The sequence below is a fragment of the Muscardinus avellanarius genome, assembly GCF_963383645.1.
Source record: "Muscardinus avellanarius genome assembly, chromosome: 16".
Classification (NCBI taxonomy): domain Eukaryota; kingdom Metazoa; phylum Chordata; class Mammalia; order Rodentia; family Gliridae; genus Muscardinus; species Muscardinus avellanarius.
Window position 1 is genome coordinate 51,227,578 of NC_137802.1, and position 25,909 is coordinate 51,253,486.

General features: G+C 43.4%; 2 protein-coding genes across 2 annotated transcripts; both read right to left on the reverse strand.

Moving 5' to 3' along the window:
- Positions 1–965: 965 nt before the first annotated feature.
- Positions 966–6,956, reverse strand: LOC308275486 (keratin, type I cuticular Ha3-I-like; the record flags this gene model as incomplete). Its single annotated transcript, XM_080713796.1, has 7 exons — positions 966–1,068; positions 1,890–2,110; positions 2,288–2,413; positions 2,507–2,668; positions 3,629–3,785; positions 4,873–4,955; positions 6,609–6,956. The coding sequence occupies 7 exons, from the start codon at positions 6,954–6,956 to the stop codon at positions 966–968; spliced, it is 1,200 nt and encodes a 399-aa protein (XP_080569922.1).
- A 9,232-nt stretch (positions 6,957–16,188) lies between these two features.
- LOC308275482 (keratin, type I cuticular Ha4-like) lies at positions 16,189–19,847 on the reverse strand (the record flags this gene model as incomplete). Its single annotated transcript, XM_080713791.1, is given in 8 exon segments — positions 16,189–16,273; positions 16,597–16,817; positions 16,995–17,120; positions 17,214–17,375; positions 18,171–18,327; positions 19,188–19,270; positions 19,374–19,796; positions 19,800–19,847. Coding segments are annotated over 8 exon segments (1,305 nt in total).
- Between the last annotated feature and the right edge of the window lie 6,062 nt (positions 19,848–25,909).

The following is a 25,909-nucleotide window of genomic DNA, read 5'->3' on the forward strand; positions in this document are numbered from 1 at the left end:
ATTCAGTGGACTAAAAAAAAATATTCAGGTGGGAAAAACACTTTAAAAATCTGTTGGGTATTACTCAAACCCAAAGGGTAGGCCTTTTTACTACCATCAGTTGTTCAGTATTTCCCAGAGAAGCGTTTCAGAGATGTTTTGAGCAGTAATAGCGCCATGTTTCCCCAGAAAGATGTATAAACTCTGGGTGCTTGTTTGACATCAGTTTAAATTCTTTCATAGTCACAGCCTCAGTACCAAACAGAAGGGAACTTTGTGTTCAGCCCTCATTTCTCCTTCCTCGCCATGTAAATAAGAGAAAAAACAAGTAGCAGAGCTCCTGGTGCTTGGCAGGTGTTCAGTAAATGCTAGCTCCTGTCCTCCCCTTGAAGAAACATGAAACTTTTCATAAATGTAAACCACTGCACTTTACTGAGCAAGGTTCCATACCGAACATGCACACTGTATTTGGCTGAGGTCTCTCTCCTCCGTGCTCCTGTTGGTTTTATACCAGTCTGCATGGATGCTGGCGCCCTCGTGCTTAGTGAATGTTAATGAATCATGATGAAGACCTCCTAGGAGAGGGTTAAACTATAAAGTCCTCTTCTGCTTTCAAGTGGCTTCATAAGAAGCACACAGAGAGCAAACACTTTGAAAAGAATGAATACAAATGAGAACTATGTCTGTTTGCAAGAGGAAAGTTTATTAGGAGATTCGGGGAACTGCAAAAAAGTTAGAAGCAGCAGAGAGAACCACAAAACACAGCCCCTTCGTAGCTCAGACCATCAGGACAACGTGCGGGGAGACCAAGGCCCTGGATGAGGAGTTCCAGGGGTCTGGGCTCAGAGCCAGGCCACGGCACTGGGCATCTGTTCTCCTCCTATGCCATGACTCATGGTGATGCTGGGTGCGGAGTTAGAGAGGCTGAGCTGGTCCATCCATGGTCTTTCTATCTTCATGCAATCCTCCTGCTGGACTTGGGGCCTCTAACAAGGCCCGCAGCGGGAGCGTGAAATACAAGGATTGGTGGCACAGGGTCCAATGGGCTTGTCACAGGCGTTGGTGGTGGCACAGGGGTTGCAGGGAAGACTAGGACATAGAATTATGAGATCATTGGCATGTAAAGGATAATTTTAGAAAGGGAGGGCTCAACACAAAGAGACACAGAAAAAAGCTGAACCCATCCCCTCCTGTCTCAGGAAGCTGAGTCTGGTTCAGATCACTCCTCCCAGAAAGCTTAGAGACAGTGGCAGGAAAAAAAGCAAAGAATACTTGAGGTGGAATTCCAACCTTCACCCTAGAACCCCAGAGACATGCTGAAATCAGTCCACCCCTAGAAACCTCAGCCTCCCACCTGTAAGATGAGACTGGTAATATCTATCAGACACAAAAAAATAAATTCCAAAAATTGTGTTCATAAGTACACCGTGTTAACCAGTAAGTGGTATGCCCTATTTGTTACTGAGTCTTCATCCCTTCTGAAACCGAAATGTTCATCTAGAAGAGGGTGATAAGAATTCAACACTCTGCCTGACTCAACTAATTCTAACAATACAATCATGGATTCGGAACTTTCGTCTAAATCAGAAAGGCCGATGATTGTTAGTTTTGCCTCCTCCTTTGAATGTTAGAATTTTCTATCCCTGAAGATGTAAAGCATTATTTACCCACCAGAAGCCAAAGGACCACCAATGGGAGAAACGGTCGACTCATAACTTTTTTTTGAAACAATAAAATGCCTTTAGTTCAGGTAATGCTGGCAACAAATACCCTACACTTCTCGTGGGTGTATATAAAGCCCTGGTCCCTACAGACACGTTGGTATCTGCAACTTCATCTGCAAAGTTCCTGTCTTATTCTTGGGCAGAATTATGCTTCTGCTTCTCAGAGGTTCATCTGAATGTACTCACTTGCAGTCCTCGCTGTCGAGCAGGCTCCGGTATGTGTTGATCTCACACTCCAGCCGGGCCCGGATGTCCAGCAGCACCTGGTACTCCTGGTTCTGCCGCTCCAGGTCACCCCGGATCTCGGCCAGCTGCGACTCCACGTTGCTGATCATGCACTGCACCTGGGACAGCTGCGAGCTGTAGCGGGCCTCGCTCTCCGTCAGAGTGTTTTCCAGAGAGTTCCTCTGTGGTGGGAAGAATAAAGGATGTCAGGGAACTCTTCCTTCAAGGAGTTTCTCCATGGGATTTCAAAGAAGTCACAGATTTCAAGAACCAAGAAAGGTATGTGATCCAAAGGGCATCGTGAAGACTCTGCCTCCCCAGCCCCGCGCTGCTCACCAGTAGTTCTGAACAATACACACCAGGTTGTGCTGGGCCTGCAGCTCGATCTCCAGGGCGTTGACCGTGCGTCTCAGCTCGATGATCTCCGCCTGGCAGGACTGCAGCTGCTCCGAGCTGGACACCACCTGCTTGTTCAGCTCCTCGGTCTGCAACATCCCAGGGGAAGAGACAGCATCAGAGCCTGCCTTAAGGGCCCTGGGGACCTTGAATCCTGGGGGGCCACGAGCTTAGACACCGACCTGTGTGGTGAACCATTCCTCCACTTCCCTGCGGTTGGTGTCCACCAGCGCCTCATACTGACACCTGGTCTCATTGAGCACACGGTTCAGGTCCACGGTGGGCGCGGCATCCACCTCGATGTTGAGGCGGTCTCCAAGCTGGCAGCGCAGGGTGTTGACCTCCTGTTGGGGAAGGGGAAAGGGTGAGCCCACAGAATGAAGTCAATAAGCAACCTCTCTTAAAGGGAATCCGGTGTGGTGGGAAAAGATTTACACTGAAATTAGGAAATGTAAAAGTCCAGTTCATGAGATCTAGGTAATTGCCTCTGGTGACTCCAGCCTCCTCTCTGAATCTTTTCCTCATCTATAGCACGAGGTATTTTGATTAAATTATTGCTGATATTTCTTCTGACTCCAGGATTTTATCATTTCCTTCTGATTTCCCTTTGTCCAGCAATAGCTTGGCATAACAATAGGTTTATGACTGTTGTTGCTTAAATACAGAGAAACCAGTTTAACTTCTTTCCTTCATTTTATGTCTTCTACCTACATATAAGCTGTCTTTTAGAGCTTGTTTGTTCCTCATGAAAACATCTAATGTTTGAGATGTGCATCTAATCTCTTAATATTGCAGGCAACCATGAGGTCTGAACCAACCGTTGACTCCCTCATTTTCCCCATGCATTTATGCATCCATCTATCTATCCATCCATCCATGCATCCATCCATTCATTCATCCATCCTTCTATCTATCCATCTATTTATCCAGCTTTGGTTCTAGTTATCTAGGTGACACAGAGGATAAGAAAATTTGCTGTCTTCTTCCAGTCTTGGTCATTAATTTGATGCCTATTCAGAAAATAATAGACCTCATCAAACAGTAGACTGGATTATTAAGAACTTTGTGTGGGGTTGTGGACACACATCTAGCCTAAGATAGATACAGGTTAGCTGATCACACTCCTTTATGTAGAAGAGGTCAGCTTGAGATCTAGTCCTGAGCACACCCCAAGTATGTTTTGAGCATCTGGAAAAATGTTGTATTACATATAGGGTGCTTAGCAAATCAAAACCCACCTCACCCTGCTCTGGAGAGCCATGAAGCTGTCAGTATTGAGATATTGGGGGCTGAGACTTTCTTACCTGCTCGTGGTTCTGCTTAAGGCAGAGCAGCTCCTCCTTCAGGGACTCCACCTGGGCCTCCAGGTCCGACTTGCACAGGGTCAGCTCGTCCAGGATCCTGCGCAGGCCGTTGATATCGGATTCCACCAGCTGACGCAGACCCAGCTCGGTCTCGTACCTGCACACACAATCAAAGGTCTAAGGAAGTCGAAGAACAAAACTCTGTTTCCTCAGCTTTACTTGGTTGATCTAATAAAAATTATTATATTTTGAAAAGAAAATTTTTTAAGTTTTCTAAAAGGAAAAACACCAGTGTTCTGGGTCAGCTCTATTTCCTCCCTGAGGACCACTGAGAAGGCACTGATGAGATGCCTGTGTATATATTAGAACAAATGTAGTTAATGATAGTTGGTATAGCTATCATTAGAATAAATGGACTCATGAATGGGATTCTTAGAACAAATGTGGTTAATGATAGTTGGTCCAAATGTAGTTAATGATAGTTGACCCAACTATCATTAACTACTTTTGTTCTAAGAATCCCATTCACAAGTTGCTCTAAATGAAGCCCTACCCTCTTTGCCCTCTTGAGTCTCTGCTCTTGGTAATTCTGCTATAGATTATTTCACCATCTTTTCCAACCAACCCGAGAAGAAATCTAGTATTGTGAGAGAAGCAGTGAGTTAGAAGTCAGTGAAATCCATCTGGCCATTAAATTGCTGTGGATAGAGTCTTTCACCTCTCTGGGCCTTGGTTTCCTTGTCTGTGAAATGGACATAAACTAACAATAGGGTTGGACTGAAGATAAATAGGAGGTAAAATCACATTGTGAATCTGATATCCCATAAAAAATGCAAGAAATTCTTAAATGATTGCAATGATCAGGCCAAAATAACAGTGATTGATTCCCTGGGTGGGGGGGGATGGATTTTGCCTCATATATTTTGGTTTCATAACTTCTTTTTGATGGACTGACAGTAGCTAATCTATATTAAGAGACCAGAGTTAAATTCACTTTTAAATTTGGTCCAGTTGTTGAGTTGAAAAGGATAAAGAGTGAGTGGTTTCTTACTCTCTTTCAAACTAAACTTAGAATCTTGGCACTAAGTAAAAAGATTGACTTTTAACCTAACTCTAATCCAGTGCACAAACCCTCCTGGTATCATCCAGAAACTTATCCTAGAATATTCCCAGAGCATAGACCACATCACTTTGTGATTCCACCTGCCTGTCACCAGATTGTTATGATCACTAGAAAGCCTTACTTGGTCCTGAAGTCATCCGCAGCCAGCTTGGCATTGTCGATCTTTGACACCAGCCTGGCGTTCTCTGCCTTGCTGCACAGGATCTGGGCATGGGATTCATTGTGACATGAGTTATACCAAGAAGGAATTTCTTGGGCCTCAAAGCTATTTCTTTCAGCCACCATCATCCTTCCCTACAGCTTTGTGTCCTTTCAGATTTTCAATCTGAAGATACAAGGAAGATTCCTTCATAGAAGTGATCATTTCAACAGAACAGTCAAGGTGAAATGTGCCCTTTACCATGAACTCCACTCTTCTTGGCCTGCCTCGAGTTTCCTGTAGGAACTGGGCTAATTGGATAGCCAAGCCTCAGGTAGGGTGACAGACCATCCTAATTTTCTTGGGACTAAGGAGATTCCTGGAATGCTAAAATTGAAAAGCCCCAGTAAGCCAGGACATGTTGATTATCCTACCCTAACAACCACCTTTGCTCCATCCCTGCTGACCGCTCCACTCTCCTTGTTGTGTGTTTGGCTGTGCTTTGCATGAAGTTTCTTCCTTTATCTGGAATGCCCTTAGATGTCTTTGTCTACCTAGCAGGACCCCCCATGCAATTCAAATCGTTCCCACTTTCCCCGGCCCCTCTAGATGGCCACTTCTTCCAAATACTTTGCGCATCTCTGGTAGCCCTTCTTATAGTCATTTGTGTCTACAGATCTCTCCCCTATTAGACTGCAAGCTCCTAAAAAGACAAGCCTAGTACTTTGTTCCCCACCCTAGCACTGTGCCTAACACTTACCAACTATGGGTAAAAGAATACATGATATTCACGTCACACAGTCCTTCCGCCGTTCATTTTGCCAGGCCTATGGGACAGTGGACAGACGATTCCATCCAAGAATCAAGGGCACGTGCAATTGGATATAAACTCATGCTCATGCTTCAAACCCTACTCAAATACTGGATCTTCTGGGAAGTACTCCAAGTTCCAGCTCTATGAGGACTCTTTGCTTATACCCATTTCTACTTCTGCATTTGTGGCCCTGAATTGCCATTTGTATGCCTGCCTGTTCTAGTGCATGGCGTGTGTGTGTGTGTGTGTGTGTGTGTGTGTGTGTGTGTGTGTGTGTTTTATTATATACATATACATATGTGTATATTTTAATATACATATATTAATATATATTTAGTATATTAGTCGGGATTATAAAGCCAGTGGGTTTCCTGCTTTACTAAAGACACTGTCTTTGACTACAGCTTTGAAAGTGTTTAAATGTTTGAGATTGCACATTTAAATGTTTGAAAATTTTGCACATTTAAATGTGTAACTATTTTAGCAATACTTTATGACTAAAGATTGAATTTGGAGGCAATAAAAAGATAATTTATAAAAAATAAAGAAATCCCTAGCCCAAGAAACTAATTCAGGAGCACATTATTTTTTGATGCTATAATTTTCTGAAAGCAAGATCAGGATAGCATGATAGAACTAAAAACATAAGCTCTTTAGGTTTTAGGTAAGAAGCAATATACTGATTAATTTGGGGCTTATGTCTTACCCCATTCTCATTCTATCCTTCCCTTGTGCTGATTCTAAAGTAGATTTTCAAAGACTGTTTTATGTCCTCTAATCCAGTCAATTCTATGTTGTTATCACTCTCAGCATTAGCAGTAAACAGCCTCAGATCCATTCAGTTAATATGTAAAATTTGAATAAACAGTTCATTAAATTGGCACTGTCGTGCCCACCCGCTCACCTTCTGCTGGAGCTCCTCGATGGTCCGGAAGTAGGCCTGGTAGCTGGAGCACACCAAAGGATCCTGCTGCTGGGCCCGCTCCTGGATGCGGGTCTCCAGCTCCGCGTTCTCCCTCTCCAGCTGCCGCACCTTCTCCAGGTAGCTGGCCAAGCGGTCGTTCAGGAACTGCATGGTCTCCTTCTCACTGCCATTGAAGGAGCCCTCGCAGAACCAGTTGCAGTTGCTCACGTTGGCGGGGATGTTGCAGGCCCCGGGCAGGACGCAGCCATGGCAGCTGGGGGGTACGCAGGGCCGGGAGGAGCAGCTAGAGCGGCAGCTCACGTTGGGCAGGCAGCAGTTGTAAGGCATGGTGCTGGGAGGGAGCAGAGCTCTGAAAGTCAGTTTCAAAACCTGATTTCTTCTCTCTGGTATAAGCCCTGGTCCTCCACAGAGCTTTATATTCTGTCAGTAGTGGGCGTGGTAACCACATTAAACGTTACCCACATTTTTCCTTCTTCACTATTTTTCCATTTGTTATTTAGCCACCGCACGAGTCCTTTACCTCATAAAATGCTTTACTCTGGCTTCTTGCTAAGTCAGGACTCCTCAACAATCATGCTGGGTAGTTAAGTAAGAGCTTCATGGTTTAGCTTCAAAGTAACCAATTTTGCCAATAGCAGCACTTATTTATAGGGCATTAAGTTAGAATGGCAGCTATACCCTATTCTCCAGAGCTGGGGGCACTTCTGTACCTTTTCTTTTCAACAAAGAAATATTTGTGCCTTACCTAGCTCATACTTGGGTAAGGTTCTGTGGGAAAGACGGTTTTTAAAGAAGGCCCTCTGGAAACAAGACGATTTAGTATTGAATCCTGAAAGCTAAAATCAGAAAATACTTTCAAGGCCATCCAACTCAATGTCCTCTTGCCATTCCATCCAAGGAGTTGAAAATAACTCTACCCTCTACCTATGGGGCTGCAGGAAGCTCCCAGACTTCATTTCTACTATTTGGTCTTTACAAGAACATTTTAAAAACTTAACATTTTAGGTGCACTTACTATACATGAAGATACTCTGCACCTACACACAGTGTGAGTCTGGTCCGTGATGCCTCCTTCTTGCTGAGCACCCACTGTGCTAGGCATCTTGTTCACATTATCTCTTCAGGCTTCACAAAACCCTGAAAGCATTTGTAGGGCTGCCTCTGAGAGGATGCCCAAGGTCACAGAGCTCCTATGTGGTGGATCCAGGATTCAAATTCCTAATTCCAAGGGCCATAATCTTTCCATCTCATTGCACCGTCCTTTCCAATCTTCTCACTATGAGATGCAATAACATGGCACTGTATTAAACTATATTCTATCTTTCCATCTTTATAATAATAAACTTGCTTTCAAAAAAGGAATAAACAGTATTTTGTAGACTGGCACATATGCCCATGAAGATTTGTATAACCATTGCTAAATAATACACCCTCCTAAAGTAGAATGAACCAAGAAATATTATCTGTTCTTCTCTATGAAAGAACCAAAAGTCATTTCTATTCTACTGGAGGTTAACTAAACAGGAATGTATCAGATTCACTAGAAGCTTAAAAAAAGGAAATACCTGGCTAATCTGAGGTTGAAATATCTCCTGTATCCCAGTACTCAGGAGGCTGAGACAGAAGGGTCACAAGCCTCAGCAACCTAGCAAGACCCTTCAGCAACTTAGTGAGACCCTGTTTTGAACTAAAAAATAAAAATAGGGCTGGGGATGTAGCTCGAAGGTAGATGCCCCTGGTTTCCATCCCAATTCCACATGAAAAAAAAGAGAAATATGTGAGTCAGGCTCCCCAAAGGCTATGATCCTGCAAAGCCACCATGTTTAGATGAAATTTCATTACCATCAGTAGGTTTGTGTGTGTGTGTGTGTGTGTGTGTGTGTGTGTGTGTGTGTGTGTGTGGTACTGGGGTTCCTGGAAGCCCTTCTACCTCCGGGCTACACTCCCAGACCTATTTTTACATTTTTATTTGGAAACAGGGTATCCTAAGGCAGCGCGTGCGGCTGGCTTCGAACCTGCGCGATCCTCCTGTCTCTGCTTCCCAAGCACGGGGATTACAAGAGTGCGCCACCACGCCCGGCTCATCAGTATGTTTTGACAAACAGATGTTCGACCCCCTGGATCTTCCAGATGGAGGTAGTAACTGCAAGGACTTTTTGACTAATCTTTCAAATATATATATATATATATATATATATATATATATATATATATATATATATATATATACAATTCTTAAAGTTGTTCCTTTTGGAAGCTACATGCTATTTCCTCCTCGATAGTCATCACTCAGATTACCTTTTCTTCAAACTTGACTTTGCAGGCTAGGACACATTCTTTTGGTTATTCTCATGGGAATGAAAAACTTCATCTTCTAAGGGTTTGTTTATTTTTGGAATCAGCCAGATGTCATTTGGAAGCAAGCCTGGTGAGTAAGGTAAACGATGAGGCTAAGTAGCACCTTAAATGGGTCAGAAACAAGTTGTGACTGTAAAATAGTAATGTGCATTTTCTTGGATGATTCTCGGAGTCTTTACAAGAAGGACCTTCAAGTGTGTTTTTATAAAGGACAGAAGCATTGGATCAAATGTGGGGTCTCCAGAGCAATGCATCAGAAGCATTGGTACTCTTCCCCGTATTCCCAACCCACAGCACGCTGCCTCTCCCGCCTGAATCTCTGCCTGTTAAGTGTTCCTCCCTCTGTGAGATATGGAATGGGTGGGTTAATTTAAAATTATGTTTATAGGGCCGGGCGTGGTGGCGCACACTTGTAATCCCCGCGCTTGGGAGGCAGAGACAGGAGGATCGCGCAGGTTCAAAGCCAGCCGCGCGCGCTGGTTTAGGAGACCCTGTTTCCAAAATGAAAATGTAAAAAATAGGTCTGGGAGTGTAGCCCGGAGGTAGAAGGGCTTCCAGGAACCCCAGTACCACCAAAAAAATAAATAAATAAATAAATAAATAAATAAATAAATAAATAAATAAAATAAAATAAAATTATGTTTATAGCAGCACAATTCACAAATAGCCAAGTAATGGAACCAGCCCAAGTAATGGAACCAGCCCAAGTATTCATCAGCAGGTGAATAGATTACAAAACTGTGGTATATATACACAATAAAATTTTACTCGGCCATAAAGAAGAACAAAATATGTCACTTGCAGGAAAATGGATGAAACTAGACAATATTATGCTAAGTAAGATTAGCCAATCTCAGAAAGTGAATAGCTGATATTTTTTTCTCTTATGTGAAAGCTAGAGAGAAATTGGATAACAAAAGATATCTCAGATGAAGCAGTAGAGATTCTGATGGAGCAATGGGGGGGGTTAGGGTGGTAGGAGGAGGTAAGGAGACATGCTAAAGGTAAAAATTTAAATAATGCTATATACATATGCAAAATTGTCAATGACATGTATGGGGAAGGGAATGAAGTAGGATGGAGTCCTGAAGAAAACACACAAAATGTTGTGTGCATGTATATTTCTACCACATTCTATTTTATTATGATGTATAATTACAATGCACCAACAAAGGAATATTTTAAGAAACATGATTTGACATAAAAATAAAATAAAATCGGTGTCAAACTGGATGAGATCAAAAAGCATAAAGAAAATAGAGAGCAGAATTTAGAAAACACAGCAACGATTCCCATGTCTTAAGTAAAAATAACCATGGTAGCTGTATGGCGACGTGACCATTAGATCGTGATAGTTGAGAGAACTTGGGTCTACTGAGAAAAGACACAGGATTCAATTTACTTCCTTGGGATTCTTGGAGACAAATGCTTTTTAGTTATTTCTCTTGCCATGTGCTATGAATTCCTACCTTTACAAAGTGATGATAATGTCTCTGGCCACTGAACCTTCAATAAACATGATGAGCAAATCAAACCCTAACAACCAGAAAGGTTTTACAACTTCCCAGGTAATTCTGTCAGACGCTGTGGTTGAGGCTTCTGGTCTCAAGATGTGAGAAAAGTATATTTGAGGTTTAAGGATACAATTTATTATGGAAGCCAAGGCTATTTTCATGTGAGAGATCACATGCAGCTCATCAGTAGTACTTAACCATGGAGTGGAGCCAGGACAGATCTTTCGCTAAGGCCACCCTCCCTGTGACAAGTCTTCAAAGTCATCAGAAAGCCTAACCCTAACCCTCCTCCTCCCCTAAACCCTCGACCATGATGACCAGGTTCTGAGGCTTGAAAGTCTCATCATGAGAAATATAAAATGTATTCTTTTGGAAATGCAAAGTAATTAATTGGGCTAGTCACAGATTAATGTATGTTAATGTATACAAATGACCAGGAAGGGCCAGGAATAGTATTATTGGGTTCACACAAAAACAAAAATAATATCTCAGAAAGAGATGTAAAAAGCAGAAACACCGCCCAACATCAACACCAGCCCACTGTGCCGGAAGAACCTGTTAGAGCTGCCAGTAAGCACAGGATATAGGGCTTTGTCAGGCTGTTTCATAAAGGTGGCTGTTGGCATCTTATCAATTCCCTGGTCTCACTGCATTGAGGAAAGAAATATTGGTGGTAATCCAGGCTCTACTCAATAGGACTTCCAGTGGTGGACCAGCAGGAGAGGAGCTGGAGAACAAATCAGTAGTAAGATGATGTGGCTGTTAGATTCTTATTACTATTATAAAATATCTGAGATAGTCAACTTATAAAAAGAAAAGGTTTATTTTGGCTTACAATGTTGACAGATCAGTTGGCCCCATTGCTTCAGGCCTATGATGAGCAAGACTCATGGCAGAGCAAACCTGATCATCGCATGGCCAAGAAGAGAGAACAAAGGAGACATTGAGGTAGCACAAGCCCCTTCCGGGAATGCTCCAGATATCCTAAAACCTCCCACCAGGACCCTCCTCTAAAAGATTCTATCCCTTCCAATAGCACCATCATGGGGATCAATTCTTTAACACATGGGCTTTTGGAGGATATTTAAGATCCAAACTATAGCCAGGCATGGTGGCGCACGCTTGTAATCCCCGCTTGGGAGGCAGAGACAGGAGGATCGCGCAGGTTCGAAGCCAGCCGCGTGGGCTGGCTTAGGAGACCCTGTTTCCAAATAAAAAATGTAAAAATAGGTCTGGGAGTGTAGCCCGGAGGTAGAAGGGCTTCCAGGAACCCCAGTACCACCAAAAAAAAAAAAAAGCCAAACTATACCAGATGGCCTGAGCAAAGATATGTTTACCTCAAAACGAGAATCAGGGGCTAGTTCCACAAACCCTCTTCAGAGCTTCCCCTGTTTTTCTTACATACAGTCCAGGACTTTCAACAGGAATGGAGTTTGGGGGGGGTTCAGGGACCAAGCCAAGTCAGAAAAATGCAAAGTTTGTCAATGCTATGTTTTTAACTCTACTCAGTCAGGAATAAAAGAGAAGAACATGAAGCAATCCAGGGCTATGTAATTTAATAGAGCTGGTCTTCCTGGGAAAGTTGGATCCAGGGACCACTCAGAGGAGGAATGAAGACTTGTTTACATAGACTGCTGTGGAGATCCAGGGAAAGAGCTGAGATGAAAACATTTATAGCAGTATACAGAGGATAAAGTAAAGAAATCTCATGCTTAATATGAATGTGTTGTGCTGAACTTTTGTATTAAGCTCACTTTCGAGTTGGGAATTTGAGACAGACATGAAAAGTTACTAAAATGTGGCTTCTTCTTCCAGCATCCCACATAAACTATATATTTGGGGTCACCAAGGATCTTCCCTATTGCTATATACAAAAAGATTTTTCTCTCGTCACATGTAGAATTGGCTCATGCAATTATAGAGACTGACAAATCCTGCGATGTGCTATTTGCAAGTTGGTGGCCCAAGAACCCCAGGGAAGCTTTGACTTCTGACTTTTGTGTCACTTCAACTGCTTCTCCATTTCCCTCTCCAATTGCTATAACCAGATGTCACCTCTACCCTCCAGAAACCTGGCAAAACCATGGATCTGCATCATGCAAGAGCCTTTGGGAGTCCCAGGTCAGTTTTGTCATTTCTAATAGTGGTCCCCAAATTTCTTCTGTAGTCAACCATCTTCCTTTCAACAGTCTTAATTCCTACAGTTCTAACTACCGTCTTTCCTTAGGTAACTCTAACATCTCTTTCAAATCCAGTCATTTTTTCCAAGCTCTCTGTCCTAGAGATCCACCATTGTTTCTGTTTCTGAGCCTCAAAGACTTCAGCACCATCGTAGATGTTTGCAATGGTTCCTTTTACATGCTCAATTGACTGAACTAAGGCATGCCTAGATATCTGGGAAATATTATTTCTGGGTGTATTTGTGAGGGTGTTTCTGGAAGAACATCCATTTGAAGATCTTCTTCACCAATGTGGGTGGGCCTCATATAATCTATTGGGGGCCCAAGTGGAACAAAACTGTATAAAAGGTTGAATTCACTCTCTCCTCTTGAGCTGGGATCTGCATCTTCTGCCCTCAGACATGATGCCTGCAAACTCTGACAGATTTATTCTATTGGCTCCTGTGGTTCTCAGGCCTTTGGGCTTGAAATAAAACTATACTACCAGCTTCACTGGTCCACCAACTTGCAAACAGAACATTGTGGGATTACTCAGCTTTTGTAATATCATGAGCCAATTCTACATAATAACTTTCTTCCTATATATCTACAGATAGATAGCTAGATGATAGATTAGATACATAGATAGATAGATAGATGATAGATAGATAGATAGATAGATAGATAATAGATAGAGAGTCTATAGGTTTACTTTCTCTGGAGAACCATGACTAATATAGTGTCTGATCAATTACTGATGCCTTCTTTTTCCTCTCCATTGTTCTTCTACTTCCAATCAGCTTCCAGGCTATGCCTCCAAAATCCACACACCTCCATCCATCTCAATCCTTGCTGTCTCTCTCAGTTGGTCTTTCTATTCCACCCAACTCTACCAACTTCTAGGACCCTTCACAACTCAACTTATACAGAGCTGCCAGGTGTAGTATATGGCAACAATTCTACAAGAAAATCTCATGGGCAACCATTCAAAGCACTCTCCTACATAGCTACCTTGCAGTTTCATCTTCTACTGCCATATTTATTTTCTGTTCTGAAGTAGAAACTGGACTATCAAGCCCTAAATAGATAGTCTGATTCCTCACCTCCTGACCAGGTAAAATTCATGTTTGGGAAACCTTTTCTTCTTCTCAGACCTGCACACACTCATCTATCCAAACATATTTCAGCAAACTTTATTCTAGGATTAAGCTAATATCATTGACTGAGAGTCAATTGAAGTTGAAACTATGGGATATATATAAAGTTTTAGCATCCTTTATCATGAATCCTCATTAGTGATACTTTTTTTTATTTATTCCACTTATTCTATGCTTACACTAGGCTTTAATTAGGTGATAGTATCTCTTTTGATGGGCCTATAGTCAACAAGGCAGGCAGACAAATCTTCTGTGAACTGAGCACTTGGGCTTTCAAATCCCTAGTTGAGTGAGTGCTGCCTCCTGGAGCCTCTCCTTACCACATTCCCACACCTCTCAAATTCGTAATTCTTTATTTATACCTTCCTTGTTACACCTTCCATAAGCCACCCCGATGGCTGCCCATGATGATATCTCTTTGTATTCACCATTCTAGGTTGCAAACATGCTGTGGGCCAGGCCCAAGGTTTACTGCTTTGTGTTTCTCATTACCCCACACAGCAGCTGGCACACACAAGGTATAATTGGTTTTGTCAATCAGAGGGAGTTAAATTGAGATCATTGATATTGTGTTCTGTAGACTTGACAGCTTTACCAATTCAAAGATGAGGCAAGTGGGGGAATACATGAAAGTTTAAGTTTGTTGGGGGATATTTAGTGAACATTGGCCTTTCTTGGAATTTATGAAATTAAATGATAAAGAGGTTATGGAAGATCATTATAGATATGAGCCAAGACCTCTATAGGAAGCAATAAACTTGAAGATGGGAAAATCAAGGGGATAATGTTGAGTGCATTTAAAGGTTTATTTTTTAATATACTTCTATTGGTGCATTGTAATCACACATCATAATGAAGTTCAGAGGGATAGGGACATACATGCACACAACACTTACTGAGCTTACCCCGGCTCCCTTCTCACTCCTTCCCCAGATATGACATTGAGATTGACATTAATAACTTCATATGTGACAACTTCATAGTGTCAACTGAAGTGTTTTCTTCATCAACTCTCCTTTCAACATACATACACACACACACACACACACACACACACACACACACCCCTCCTTTAGACCATCCCCTATCACTCTACTGGGGTTTCTTCTCCTTTATCTGGAGGCCCTCTTGAATTCTAATTCCTCCCTAGCTTCCAGATATGAGAGAAAAAATATGACCCTTCACTTTCTGTGACTAGCCAATCTCCCTTAGCATAATATTTTCTAGTTCCATCCATTTGAAGGGTTTGCTTTAGAGGACAATGTCTTAGGTGCAAATAGATAAGAAGATGAACCAGTTTGGTAAAGATAAGTCTTAGTCCAATTAAACATAATGGGATAGACAGATACCAAGTGAAACTGCCTTACAGGGAACTAAACACCTGGAACTTGAGCTGAGGTGAGCTAGAGACTGGGGAGTCATCAACATAGAGAAGCTGTAGGAGGAGACAACATGGGCTGAGGATCGAAGTATTCCCTTCACTTGGGACAAAAAAGGAAGGAAGATAGTGAATCAGAAGACAGAGCACGGATAATTGGAGATACAACAAGAGAAACCTGGGTATGCAGGGTTATGGAAATTAATGGAGGTAGATTTCAGAGTATCTCTATCAGTAACACAAGTGTAGCAGAGAGGTGAGAGGAAAGGATTGCTGTTGTTTGAGCAGTTCTTACAGACATTAGTGTTCAGGTGGCATAGGAAAAAAGAAGAAAATTCCAGGGAAGTTTAGAGAAGACTGTCAGAATGGATAAGGACCCTATTTCAAAGGCAAAACAGGCATGAGTATTAAAGGCTATATTTTCTGTTTGGCCTACTCTTGCTGAGAGCCCTCCAGGAAGAATTCCACTCTCTGCATCAGTAATTCCACTGGAGCAAAATAGGTGGGGTCAGTCATTCAATCTATTTCATCCTCCTTATGTATTTTTATGAAAGTCATGATGAGTAGTTTGCAACACATGAATATGAATGAGAAACACCTTTACTATGCCAGAAAAATAAAGTTTATTGGGAAGTAAATGAAACAGCCTCCTTGCATTCCAGAGAATACCAGAAAAGAAAGGAAAGCAGGAAATGGCAGAATGCACAGGAAACGCCCTACAGTAATACCTGGAGCTCAGCTTACAGGGAGCTGAACTTCTTCAGAAACAAAGAAGCACAGCCCTCAACAAGAAGGAATTTTCCAGACATCAGAAGTTGATGATGTATGTCTTTGCTGAATCTACAGAGCATGTTAGCGCCTAGAAATCTCAGTTGGCATGACAAGGCTTCTTAATGGCAACTGAGCCCTGGCAACGGAAGTCATCGAGAATCATTCCTGTGCTTGACCTAAATGGCTTCATTGATGTCTTCGAAGAGGATAGCGGTTACTCAATTAACAGCCACACTTCTGAGAGCTGCCACAGGGTCCACAGCAGCCGCCACTAGCATTGGTGGTGGCACATGGGTTGCAGGGGAGGCTGGAGGGACAGAGAGGTTTGGAATGCATTAGGGAGAAGAGAGAACCCCAAGATGCACACACCCCTCATGCTTCCTAAGACAACCTGTGAATTCCCAGTGGTCGGAATTAAATTTTTTTTGTTGTTGTTGTTATCAAACCCTTCTTCCTCTTCCAGGATACTATGTACAGTTAGAAAACTGAACTTTTGAAAAATATTATCTCATGCTCTTGAGCTTTCATGGAATTTAACATAATCTGCTTTGCCCAAATAGATAGTATTGAACTGACAATCTCCCTAACACTATGTCTCCATTGATAGCCCCAGAGGCAACCCAAACTCACTTGCAGTCCTCGCTGTCGAGCAGGCTTCGGTATGTGTTGATCTCACACTCCAGCCGGGCCCGGACATCCAGCAGCACCTGGTACTCCTGGTTCTGCCGCTCCAGGTCACCCCGGATCTCGGCCAGCTGCGACTCCACGTTGCTGATCATGCACTGCACCTGGGACAGCTGTGAGCTGTAGCGGGCCTCGCTCTCCGTCAGAGTGTTTTCCAGAGAGTTCCTCTGTGGTGGGAAGAATAAAGGATGTCAGGGAGCTGTTCCTTCAAGGAGTTTCTCCATGGGATTTCAAAGAAGTCACAAATTTTAAGAGCTAAGGATAATGTGTGACCCAAAGGACATCATGAAGTCTCTGCCTCCCCAGCCCCGCGCTGCTCACCAGTAGTTCTGAACAATACACACCAGGTTGTGCTGGGCCTGCAGCTCGATCTCCAGGGCGTTGACCGTGCGTCTCAGCTCGATGATCTCTGCCTGGCAGGACTGCAGCTGCTCTGAGCTGGACACCACCTGCTTGTTCAGCTCCTCGGTCTGCAACACCCCAGGGGAGGAGACAGCATCAGAGCCTGCCTTAAGGGCCCTGGGGACCTTGAATCCTAGGGGACCATGAGCTTAGACACCGACCTGTGTGGTGAACCATTCCTCCACTTCCCTGCGGTTGGTGTCCACCAGCGCCTCATACTGACACCTGGTCTCATTGAGCACACGGTTCAGGTCCACGGTGGGCGCGGCGTCCACCTCGATGTTGAGGCGGTCTCCAAGCTGGCAGCGCAGGGTGTTGACCTCCTGTTGGGGAAGGGGAAAGGGTGAGCCCACAGAAACTATTGTGCTATCTTCCTGCTGTAGGTAAGTTAAGTGAGTGAAACCTGCACGTATGTTTTTCAAAAGCACTAAACAACATGTCCTGATCATTCCAAAGATTGACATATACCTTATATAGTAATAGACTCCCACGGGGATCACACAAATTCTTTCCCAAAAAACTGAAAAAACACATTTCCTACAAGTCCAGTTTCTGGGCATGTATACAAGTCCTTCCTCATTTCCCATCACATCCTTATAGGTACTCTATGCCTAGCCATACTCAAAGATATGCTCAGTCCCTTCTTTGTCTTTGCTCACCCTCTCCCCTCAGGTCAGAGTATTGGAGTCTTGCACTTGGGAAGAGCTTCCTGTCTCCTCTCTGGCTGGCGGCTTACTCAAGTTGTATGTGTTTCATAAAGCATTCATTTCACTCTGCCTTGTATTGCATCTCTCTGTTAACGTGGCTGTCTCTCCACACTAGGCTGCAAGCTCTTTGAAGGGAGAAGCCATGACTGACTGACTGACTTTTACCTACACACCCACCAAATCCAGGACCTGATTGTGACCAGGAGAGCAGGACTTAATCAATGGCTGTCTGTCCTTCTCCTGCCCAACCCTCAGCTGGATGCATGAGAGTGAGCAGCTCATTTGATCATCACTAACTTTGAGTTCTTCAGAGAAGGGTCCTGTGCCAGGGACCCTGACAGCTACTGCCTTCTGATTCCCAATGCTACAGGATTAGCTCTGAAGCCTTCTTTTTTAAAATTTTCTTCATACCTCCTCATGGTTCCTCTTGAGGGACAGCAGCTCCTCCCTCAGGGACTCCACCTGGGCCTCCAGGTCAGACTTGCACAGGGTCAGCTCATCCAGGATCCTCCTCAGGCTGTTGATGTCTGACTCCACCAGCTGCCTCAGACCCAGCTCTGTCTCATACCTGCAGGCATAGATCAGAACGGCAGGGGGGGGGGGGGTAGCCAGGAAAGAAGCCTGCCTTGCTCTCTGGTTTCTTATTTGGATATGATTGGCTAAGAAATGTTGGCACTTTCATAATTCTCTGCCTCTTCTCTTTCATGTTTCTCTCATGCTAGGCATGAATAGGCTAGAAGGGTCCTTCATTTACCCTAACACCAGAAAGCACACACAGTGACTCATAAGAGTCTGCTCCCTCTGTTCAATTTTTATTGATATATATATATATATATATATATATATATATATATATATATATATCCAAATCAATCCATTAATTCTAACCTCTGAACCTGGGGGTTTAAGAAATCTCAGAAAGGCCAATACTAGCTGAGCATTCCTAATCAGAAAATCCAAAATCTGAAATGTGCAAAGGTCTAAAACCCTTTCAGTACTGATGTGACACCAGAGTGGAAGATCTCACACCTGATCTCATGTGATAAATCATTCAAGACCAAATGCACTAAACAGATTCCATAAAGTTACCTCAGGCTGTGTATATAAGACGCGTTTGAAAGATACATGACTTTTGCGTTGACTTGGGTCCAAACCCAAGATGTCTCATTATGTATATGCAAATATTCCAAAATGAAGAAAAAAAAAAACTTAAAACATGAAACACTTCTCATTCAAAGCATTTCAGATAAGGGAAACTCAACCGGTAACAACTGAAGGATAGACAGCCCTTGAGTCTGGATCCCTATTTGAAACTGATTTTCTATATAACCCCACATAGGAGGGAAAATAAAAAGGGGGCGAAGGAAACATCAGGCTCATAGGGCCATGAAATTGCAGAGGTCATCTAGCCCAAAAGGCTCAACATACTTGGTTCTGAAGTCATCCGCAGCCAGCTTGGCATTATCGACCTGCACCACAATCCTGGCATTCTCAGACTTGGCACACAGAATCTGAAAAAGTGGTTCTAATGTGAGATTCATTTGAACTGGAGAATATCTCGTTTTCCAAAGAGAGGCAGCTGCTTCAGGACCCCCACAAAGCCCACCCGCTCACCTTCTGCTGGAGCTCCTCGATGGTCCGGAAGTAGGCCTGGTAGGCCGGGCACACCAAGGGATCCTGCTGCTGGGCCCGCTCCTGGATGCGGGTCTCCAGCTCCGCGTTCTCCCTCTCCAGCTGCCGCACCTTCTCCAGGTAGCTGGCCAGGCGGTCGTTCAGGGACTGCATGGTCTCCTTCTCACTGCCGTTGAAGGAGCCCTCGCAGAACCAGTTGCAGTTGCTCACGTTGGCGGGGATGTTGCAGGCCCCGGGCAGGACGCAGCCATGGCAGCTGGGGGGTACGCAGGGCCGGGAGGAGCAGCTGGAGCGGCAGCTCACGTTGGGCAGGGAGCATTCGTAAGGCATAGTGCTGGGAACAGTGATGGGAGAGCAGTGAGCTGCTGGAGGTAGATGCGGGTGAGGTTTGAGCCTCTTCTTCCATCAAGGTCCTTTTATACCCGGAATGGTGGGTGGGGGCTTGTCAAATAGCATAGTTCCCTTTCCTAATGCTTCAGCTGATTTTTCTTCAAAATATGTTAGTTAGTTACCTCCAAAGAGTCCCCCCTCATCCTATAAAAGTATTCCATTTGACTTGTGTCACACCAGGCTCTTCCTGGGTGTTGGTGGTTGATGAAATCAGAGTTTCATCACATGGCTTCAAAAGAGACAGAATCATTCCAGCCCCAAAAGGCTCACTCCATTACTCAGAGGGCAGGACAGCCAGGGACGTGGGGCGGAGTTGTTTGGGAATTGGGGATTCCTCTCTTGTGAGGTTCTGCCACTATACTCCCTGGAATGAGAACTTTGGGTGAACACTCTCCCAGGTAGAACATCTCCTTCCAAATCGACCCACCTTTCGGCACTTAGAAGTGTCCTTGTAGCAGAAACTTGCCCTGTATTCACTGCAAGGATTCTGGGTCTCACTATTAGTTGAGATGTTGGGAATTTGTCAATACATGGGAGATGAGTTGGGAAATAGGAAAGTAAAATGGAAACTGACTTGATGAATGGGAATGGTACTAAAATGAGGGTTGGCCAATTCAGCCCTCAAGCTGTACAGGGTTTGGTCCTTAGAGTTACACTGTTGGGAGACTATGGAGCCTTAAAGGGATGTGGCCATCAGGTGAGTTCTCTGATATTGGGATATAGCTTGAGAGAAACTATATATATATATATATATATATATATATATATATATATATGCATGCTAAGTTCAGACTGGTGCACGCGCGTGCATGTGTGCGTGTGTGCGTGTGTGTGTGTGTGTGTGTGTGTGTGTGTGTGTGTGACGTTTCAAAGGAACACAGTCATGCCCATATTGTCTATGGCTGCTTTTGTACTACTAAGACAGAAATAAGTAGTTGTAACAGAGACCCTAGGGGTCAGGAAAGCCTAAAGTACTTACTATTTGGCCCTATAACAGGAAAAAGGTTGCCAACCTTCACACACACACACAAAAAAAAAGCCTTTCTAAAATTGAGGGGAAAAAACAGAAATATGTAGAAGAAACATGATGGTCGGGATAGTCCAAGAGAGTGAGTCCAGGTGGAAGTGTTGAGTATAAATATGAAGCATAATATTTTAGATTCATCAGGAAAGGATGAATCTAAACCAGAATGAGGTGTTCAGAGCCATGTATGATGGCCTTCCCGGAAAGTGTCTGGAAATTTCTTTTGCCTGATTCCTAGACTTACACCTCCTTAGGGAGGCATTAGCACAGCCAGAGGAGAGACGATGCTGATACCACCTGAGATGCTTCGGGGTCACGTTGCCCATGAAGGCAGCCACACTCTCCTCGACTCTGTCCTCCAGACTGTCTCTGGAAAGTGGGCTCCTTTAGGTCGCCTCTGGGATCACGGCCCACCATTCTTCCACAGAATCTCCTCTTGCCAATGAATTTTAGCAGAGAGGCCTTCCACAGCTCCCTATCTATTCCCTTTACCATGTCTTTCCTTTGTTCTCTATAGAAACAAAGTCACAATTCAGAAAGAATTATTCATGGGAAAAAATATAAATCCTTTAAAGAAGTACTTTAAAGAAGTACTTTAAAGAAGTACTTGTCCAGAGTTCAAGCTCATTATGAGAGGAGCAGAAAAGCATATCTTGACTTCATTATTTAAGTCTTCACTTTTATTTTCCATTAGTCTGGCTAAAAGGCCTACGAATTTATTATCTTTTCAAAAAGTCAAGCCAGGCGTGGTGGCGCACGCTTGTAATCTCAGCATTCGGGAGGCTGAGACAGGAGGATCGCGGTTCGAAGACAGCCTCAGCTACTTAGTGAGGCCCTTTGCACCTCAGTGAGACCCTGTTTCAAAATAAAGAATAAAAAATTGGGCTGGGAGTGTAGCTCGAAGGTAAAATGCCTCTGGGTTCCATCCCCAGTACCACACACACACAAAAAAAGGTCAACTCTTCCTTCCTATGTTAGCTTTCTGTTACGGTAATGAAATGTCTGAGATACCTGCTTATAAATATAAAGTTTGGTCTTGGTTCACAGTGTTGGAAGTTCTAGTCCACGATCGGGTGGCCCCATTGTTTGGAACCTATGGTGAGACAACATTTTATAGTGGGTGCACATGGGAAAGCCAAACCACTTACATTTTATCCAGGGAACAAAAAAAGAGAAGAAAAGGAGGCCAGTGTCCCACAGTGCTGCTCTGAAGGCCCAGCCCCACTGACCTAAAGATGTCCCACGAGGCCCCACCTATTAAAGGTCCCACCATCTCCCAATAATGTCACAAGCCTTTAATACATGGGCCTTTGGGTGACATTCAAGATACACACTACAGCATTTTTATTATTTTAATTGCTTTTTTATTTTCTATTTTTCTTTATTTCTTCTCTAATTTCTATTATTTTTTTATAAACTGTTATTTGTTTATAAAAACAAATATTTGTTTTTTTCTAGTTCCTTGAGATAATAAATTATATTGTTTCTTAGAGCCCTTTCCCTCCTTCTCCTCCTCCTCCTCCTCCTCCTCCCCCTCCTCCTCCTCCTCCCCCTCTTCCTCTTCCTTCTTTTGTGGCACTGATAATTGAACACCTAAGAGTGTTTGACTTCTGAGCTACACCTCCAGCCCTATTTTATCTTTTATTTTAAAACAGTCTTTCTAAGTTGCTGAGGACCTCACTAAGTTGCCGAGGCTATCCTCGAACCCCTGCAATTCTCTTTTCTCAGCCTCCCAAGTACTAGAATTACAGACATAAGCCACCAGCTGCTGCTGCTTCTTCTTCTTCTTCTTCTTCTTCTTCTTCTTCTTCTTCTTCTTCTTCTTCTTTTCTTCCTCCTCCTCCTCCTCTTCTTCCTCTTTTTTTCTTTTTAGCAGTACTGGGAGATGGAACCCAGGAGCATTCTAGCTCTGAGCTACACCCCCAGCCCCATTTTTTATTCTTTATTTTGAAATAGGGTCTCAATAAGTTGCAGAGGGCCTCACTAAGTAGCTGAGGCTGGCCATGAACCACGATCCTCCTGTCCCAGCCTCCCAAGTACTGGGATTGCAGGTGTGCACCACCCCGCCCGGCGTCTTCTTTCTTAATGTAAATACTTATCACTATAAACTTCCCTCTTAGTACTGCTTTTACTGCATCTCATAAGTTTGGATATGTTGTGTTTTCATCTGTATTTGTATCAGAGCCCTTTTTAGTTTTCTTTTTTATTTATTCTTTGACCTGTTGGCTATTCAAGGGCATGTTGTTTAATCCTCACATATTTGTAGATTTTCCATATTTCCTTCTGCAATTAATTTCTAATTTCATTCCATTGTGGTTAGAAATGATACTTGGTATGATTTCAATCTTAAATTTGTTAAGACTTGTTTTGTGACCTAACATGTGGTATATGCTGGGAATTTTCTGTCTGTATACACTTGAGAAGAATGTATTTTCTGTTCCTATTAGGTGGACTGTGTGTGTGTGTGTGTGTGTGTGTGTGTGTGTGTGTGTGTGTGTGTTAGTTCCATTTTTTTCTATAGTGTTGTTGGAATCCATTGTTTTCTTATTGTTTTTCTGATTGTTCTACCCATTATTGATAGTGAGATTTTTAAAATATTCTACTATTATTGAATTTTTGTCAATTTCTCCCTAATCCTGTTTATGCTTGCTTTATATTTAGGTTCTCTGATTTTGGTTGGTGCATGTATACTTATAAGTGTTTTATCTTCCTGGTAACATCATTATATAATATGTTTGTCTTTTGTAAAATGATAAAATGTTTAACTTAATGTCTGTTTATCTGATTTCAATATAGCTACTCTGTATGCATGTTTCTCTCTCTCTCTCTCTCTCTCTCTCTCTCTCTCTCTCTCTCTCTCTCTCTCTCTTTGTACTGGATATTAAATCCAGGGGCATTCTACCTCTGACTATACCCCAGCCTCCCCCTTTTTTGCAGTACTGGAGATGGAACCCAGGGGCATTCTATCTCTGAGCTATACCCCCGGCCCTATTTTTTATTCTTTATTTTAGAAACAAGGTCTCACTAAGTTGCAGAGGGTCTTACTAAGTACCTGAGGCTGACCACAAACCTGCAATCCTCCTGTCTCAGCCTTCCAAGTACTGAGATTACAATTGTGTGTCACCATGCCTTGCTACCCCCAGAAAAACTATGGGATATGTGTACACAATGTAATTTTACTCAGCCATAAAAAAAACAAAATTATGCCATTTATGGGGAAATGGGTGGAACTGGATAACATTATACAGATGGTGTCTCTGCACAAAGCATGTATAGCGCCTCCAATGTCTGTCAATGTCTGTCTCGTGCGTGCATGCGTGCGTGTGTCTGTGTCTATGTCTGTGTGTCTGTGTTTTACTGGGGATTGAAACCAGAGCCATTCTACCTCTGAGCTACACCCTCAACTCTATTTTATTTTGTTTTATTTTACTTTGAAACAGGGTCTAAGTTGTCAAGGCTAGCCCTGAACCTGCGAGCCTCCCATTTCTGCCTCCAGAGTACTAGAATTACAGACGTGTATTACTACCTTTGGTTTCTATCTTCGTAATACCCACTTTGCTGATGACGAACCTTTGAGAGCGTTGAGGGTGGGCTTGACTTCTTTTTTTTTTTTTTTTTTTTTTTGCTTCCATTCAAAGAGAAGCCTTGAAAATAATTAGAACAAGTTAGGTAATTAAAAACAAACTCCAAGCCAGGCGTGGTAGCGCATGCTTGTAATCCCAGCATTTGGGAGGCTGAGACCGGAGGATCGTGGTTCACAGACAGCCTCAGCTTATTGGTAAGGCCCTCACCAACTTAATGAGACACTGTTTCAAAATAAAGAATAAAAAAATAGTGCAGGGGGTGTAGCTCGGAGGTCGAGTGCCCCTGGGTTCCATCCCCAGACCCGCAAAAAAAAATTTTTTTAATAAAAAGACAAACCCCATATAATTATGATTTATCAACTTTAAAGTCAATTCCTAAAGAGATTTGCCAAATATTAGGAATTTGTAAACGGTAGAAATCTGTGCATATGGGGACAACTTTGAAAAAACGTTATTGACCTGGATATATTTATTCACTCCTCTCTGCTTTTCTTAAATCATTCTTCAAACTTACATTGATCTATAGATAAGGTATAACCTGGTTGAAATGCCTTAACTGCTAATAACCAAATGTGGTTTTAAGCAAGTTTCTAAAGTTCCCTTCCCTCATCTTTAAAGGGGATTTAGTCTCTAGGATTATTATAAAACATATGCATCAAATGAGAGGGGATGGGGTCTCTGAGACCTAGAGCCAGGCAGGCAGGTAGAGCCAAAGCCCAGGCTGATAACCACCTACATACACTCACAAGGAAAGGAGGAGGCGCTGGGGATGGCGGGGAAAGTCAGAGGGTCCCCTAGCAGGGTGCACCTGCTAGGGGACCCTCAATATCCCAGGTCGGGCCCATCAATATCCCAGAATCATACAGCACTGGACCCAAAACTCCTGCTGAGAACAGTTTCCAGGGCCTCTTCTAGCCTCCAGTTCATGCTCCTTGGTTCAGATTTGGATACAGCAACTTTGAAAAATGTCCCAAGTCAAGAGAAAAAAATTCCAGGAGTGGAGAAGGGCAGATAGGGCAGCAGCGTTGTGGCCACCGCGCCCTTCTTCCTGCTGGTCTCTGCCTCACCCATGGGTCCAGCCATCTGCCTGTCAGGCCTGGGACAGTCCTCCTCTCCCAGAGTCGGGCCATCAGAGGGCCTTTCAAGTGGCTTTTTTTTTTTTTTTATAGAGTTCTCAAATGACGACCACATAGCAGCAAATGAATACCAATGAGCAAGGCGTCTGCTTTGCCAGAAAATCTGCCTTTATTAGATTGCAGTAAGCACCCTGGAACCGCAGGGAATTCCCTGCGCAAGCAAAATAAGAAACACACCCTGCTGAAGGCAAGGGCAGGCAGGGAAAGGCCTGAAGCAGGCCGGGTAGATGGAGGCTTCAGTTGCGCATCCTCGTTGCCCCACGGGGGCTGCTCCAGCCTTACAATGTGTGTCTTCAGGCCCTGTCTGTGGACCAAACCAGAGCTGGGTCAAAGCCCTGGAGCCCTGGGCCCCGTGTCCTAGCTCCTTTGGCACGCCCCTGGGTC